This window comes from Mandrillus leucophaeus, unplaced genomic scaffold (genome assembly GCF_000951045.1).
Source record: "Mandrillus leucophaeus isolate KB7577 unplaced genomic scaffold, Mleu.le_1.0 Scaffold297, whole genome shotgun sequence".
Classification (NCBI taxonomy): Eukaryota; Metazoa; Chordata; class Mammalia; order Primates; family Cercopithecidae; genus Mandrillus; species Mandrillus leucophaeus.
In genome coordinates, this window is record NW_012103109.1 from 1,952,492 (window position 1) to 1,957,144 (window position 4,653).

The 4,653-nt window shown below is 35.6% G+C and overlaps 1 protein-coding gene across 3 annotated transcripts in view; it reads left to right on the forward strand.

Annotated features, from left to right (window-relative positions):
• Positions 1-4,653, forward strand: part of FANCI (Fanconi anemia, complementation group I) — an 81,872-nt gene that overhangs the window by 3,730 nt on the left and 73,489 nt on the right. For all 3 annotated transcript variants that reach the window (XM_011986319.1, XM_011986317.1, XM_011986318.1), the window contains one exon: positions 9-111. In XM_011986319.1, the coding sequence (XP_011841709.1) occupies positions 28-111 (84 nt within the window). In that variant the 5' untranslated portion in view covers positions 9-27. The remainder of the gene's footprint in view (positions 1-8; positions 112-4,653) is intronic.

Below are 4,653 nucleotides of genomic sequence, written 5' to 3' on the forward strand. Positions count from 1 at the left end.
CCTTATAGTTCTGTGATATGAGCAACAATGGACCAGAAGATTTTATCTCTAGCAGCAGAAAAAACAGCAGACAAACTGCAAGAATTTCTTCAAACCCTGAGAGAAGATGACGTGAGTATTAGGAAGCATGTTCTCTTAAAATAAGTGTCAGGCGTGATGACACATTCAAAGGACATGTGAGAAAGAAAAATGCTGCTTCTTCATATACTCCCCATTCACTGTAGGAGACAAGGATTTATTTAATAATAATTTATAGAGGTAAAGAAATTGGGGTGAGGGAATGAGAGAAATAGACAACTTGAGGGCATTTGTAACCAAATTTAAACCTGAAATAGCCTAAGAATAGAATGCTTTTACAACTGTATTTATAAAAGCAAATTAGTATACTTTTATCGTCCTTAGAACCATCCTATTGGAAGATAATATCCAGACTATAGTTATTGATTGAGACATTAGTTTTGCATTTTGATGCTTCTCTGTATTTTTCCTTAAATTAAGTTTATAAGCAGTAAAATATTTTGAGATTATTAGTAAAAATTAGGGCCTCTGTTTTCACTATAAGTGTAGGATTATAAAATGGGATAGTAATTGCCTTATATGTTAGGCTGTTTATTCTTCCTAATGTTCTTTCTCAGCTGATATACTGCTCCTTTTTCCATAATAAATGATCTCATCCTATCCAGGTCCCTTCCTGGAAAAGAATCCCTCTTCAAGGTATATGTATAAACAAGTAAAGACATTGAGTATCATGGGGTTTTTTTCTTTGTCAGTTGATGAGTATTATGTTTTTAAGGGAATTTTTATGTGTTAGTGTCGTAGTTATTGAAGCAAGGTGCATCTTAGTCTGTGTTATCTGACATACTAGGAATTGATGTAGGGTTGCTCTTTGATTTTTTTTTTTTCTTTGAAATTATTGAAGACTGCCTTTATAGCTATTTTTTGAGATGGCTTGTTGCATGAGTTGTAACTTGAATCATTCTATAGACAAGATTCATTGAAACCAGCATTTAAATTATTTATTTAAAGTTTCATGCCTCAAATTGAAGGCATGAACACTTTCAAATTGAAGACAGTGTTCCAGTTGTATTCTGAGTCTAGGATAGAGTAATGCTAATATTTCCCTCATTTTTCCATTAATGCAAAATCAGCTTTTTAGCAGCAACATTATATTGTAGTCTCATTGCTCTTATATTTATTATTTATTTATTTATTTATTTTTTGTATTTTTAGTAGAGACGGTTTCACCATGGCCAGGCTGGTCTTGAACTCCTGACCTCAGGTGATCCGCCTGCCTCAGCCTCCCAGAGTGCTGGGATTATAGGTGTGAGCCACCATGCCCGGCCTTATTTTTGTATATGTTGATATTAAGCTAAGTTTCCTTTATCTCTGAAGTCCTTTTAGAACCCATGTTAAAAACGATATATGGGCCAGGCATGGTGGCTTACACCTGTAATCCCAGCACTTTGGGAGGATTCCTTCAGGCCAGGATTCGAGATCAGCTTAGGCAACATAATGAGACTGGGTTTCTTAAAACAACAAACTTGATGTCTGTTAACTGTCATCTTTTTTAGATTCATCTTATTTTATTCCTCAAGGTCATTTTGTATGATTCTGTTAACCATATTAATCACCTTTTTATCCTCTACAAATTTGTTAAGCATGTCAGTAATAGATGCATGCAGTTCATTCGATAAAATGATCCACAGAAGATGAACTCGAGTAAAAAAATTATAAAACACATAAAGAAGTCCTGTGGCAAGAAAGACTCCCACAGGACCAGAAATGGGAAAATTCATATTCAAGGATTTAGAGCAATCTGAAAAAAAACTTTAAATATTTAACACAAATACTTAATACAGTATTTAACTTTATTTTTTTATTTAGAGACAGGATCTCACTCTTGCCCAGGCTGGAGTGCAGTGGAGCCATCTCGGCACACTGCAGCCTCAACCTCCTGGACTCAAGCGATCCTCCCACCTCAGCCTCCTGAATAGCTGCGAGTACGGGCCTGTGCCACCATGTCCAACTAATTTTTGTATTTTTAGCAGAGATAGGGTTTCGCCATGCTTTCCAGGCTGGTCTTGAACTCCTGAGCTCAAGCAATCCACCCACCTCAGCCTCCTACAGTGCTGGGATTACACATGTGAGCCACTCTGCCTGACTTAGTATTTAACATATTTGAAGATGTAAATGAAGGAATAGAACCCACAAAATAAGGGATGGATTTAGAAAACGATCAAGGAAAACTTCTTGAAATGAAAACCTCAGTAGATGGTTTAACAGTAGATGAAACATTGCTAAAGAGAAAATTAGTAAAGTGGAATACAGAGCTGAGGATAACTAAATAAAGCACAGATTGTAAAGAGGTGGAAAATATAAAGAATATTTGAAATATACGCAGAGAACTTTGATAATATATTTTCTTCTTAAACACACAGGATGTTCATAAAAATTAATCATGTATCATATACTAGAGCACAAAGAAAACATGGGTAGGTCCCATAAGGTAGAATTACTACAAACTATTCTCTGTGATCACAATGCAATAAAACTGGAAATGAAAACTGAAACTAAAAGTCAAAAAACAAAAGACACTTTTACCTGGAAATTAAAATGCCTTTTAAATAACTTGGATGAAGAGATACAAACAGAAATTACAGGATTTTTGAAGAATAATTACAGATAACAAAAATACTGTATGTTAAAATCCATGGAATAATGTTAAAAACAACTGTGTTTAACAAATGAAATAATGAAATCAATACAAATGAAATAATGAAAATAAATTCCCAACTCAAAAACCTAGAAAAAAGAAAGTAAACAACAACAAAAAACACAAAGAAACTACTAAAGATAAAAGTGGAAATTAATAAAGTAGAGAACAGAAAAATAGTGGATCAAATTAATCAAAATCTTGGTTCTTTGGGGGAAAAAAACACCATTAATTAATATAATAAAACAGTGGAGTAAAAACATGCACAAAATGAGAAATGACAAGGGAGAAACACTGTTAATACAGAGAAAATCTCAAAAAATACTGTGAGACTACAGTACATTTCTGTGCAAATAAATTTGAAAACCTAGAGGAAATGGATAATTTCTTAGGCACATACAGTTTAATAAAATTGAGCCAGTTTGAGATGGAAAGCTTAAGCAGACCAGTTTCCATAGAAGAAAAGAGAAAGTTACGAAGGAACTACTTCATATAAAAACACCAGGCCCAGACAGTTTGACAGGAAACTTCTGTCAAACCTTCAAAGATCAGGTAGATAGTCCTAATGCTACATAAATTGTTTCAGAGCATAAATAATAAAGAAAAACTTCCAAGTACTTTGAATGAAGCAAGTATAACATTGAATTAAACAAATATAACATTGATTTTTTATGCTGTCTTTATCAGGTATAACCCTAAACCTCATAAAGATAGCATAGAAAAAAGAGGTTATAGACTAATATCACTTATGAATATTGATATAAAAGTCTTAAATATTAAGGGACAGATTGCAACACCACATTTTAAAAAATACACCATGATCAAGTGGGATTTAATAGCAGGAATACAAGGTTGGTTCAATATTTGAAAGTATATTACTATAAAGATTATACGATTATCTTCAAGGATCACAGAAAGCCTTCAACAAAATTCAACACTCATTCCTAATAAAAACTTGAGAAAATCAGAATGGGTGGCTGTTTCCTTTACATCATAAAATGTATACATCTAAATTCTAGAGTCAGCATCTGAGTCAGAAACCATAGAGGCATTTCCTCTAAGGCCGGGAACAAAGCAATGATGCCGGCTGTCTCCACTACTGTGTAATGTTCTGGTTGGCTAGCCTATGCAGTTAACCTAGAGAAAACAATCACAGGCATGATAATAGAAACATAAAGGCTGAACGCGGTGGCTCACACCCATAATTATAGTGCTTTGGGAGGCCAACGTGGGCAGATCACTTGAGGTCAGGAGTTCTAAACCAGCCTGGCCAACATGGTGAAACCCCTTCTCTACTAAAAATACAAAAATTAGCTGGGCATGGTGGTGCATGCCTGTATTCCCAGCTATTCGGGAAACTGAAGCAGAAGAATCACTTGAACCTGGGAGGTGGAAGTTGCAGTGAGCTCAGATTGCACCATTGCACTTCAGCCTGGGCAAACAAAGTGAGATTCCATCTAAAAAAAAAAAAGGAAAAGAAGGAAAGAAAAACATAAAATGTAAAACATCTCTCTTTGTAGACGGCATGAGAGTATACCTGGAAAATCCTGGAGAATCTGTGATGAAACCATCTATAAATAGAATTCATCAAGGTATCAGAATATAAAATTAATATGCAAAAATCAGTAGCATTCATACATAATAGTCAGTTAGAAGATAAAGTTGGAAAACAGTTGGCCAGGCAGGGTGGCTCATGCCTGTAATCCCAGCACTTTGGGAGGCCGAGGCAGGCAGATCACCTGAGGTCAGGAGTTCTAAACCCGCCTGGCCAACATGGTGAAACCCCTTCTCTACTAAAAATACAAAAATTAGCTGGGCATGGTGGTGCATGCCTGTAGTCTCAGCTATTTGGGAGGCTGAGGCAGGAGACTTGCTTGAACCTGGGAGGCAGAGGTTGCAGTGTGAGCTGAGATCACGCCACTGTACTCCAGCCTGGGTGA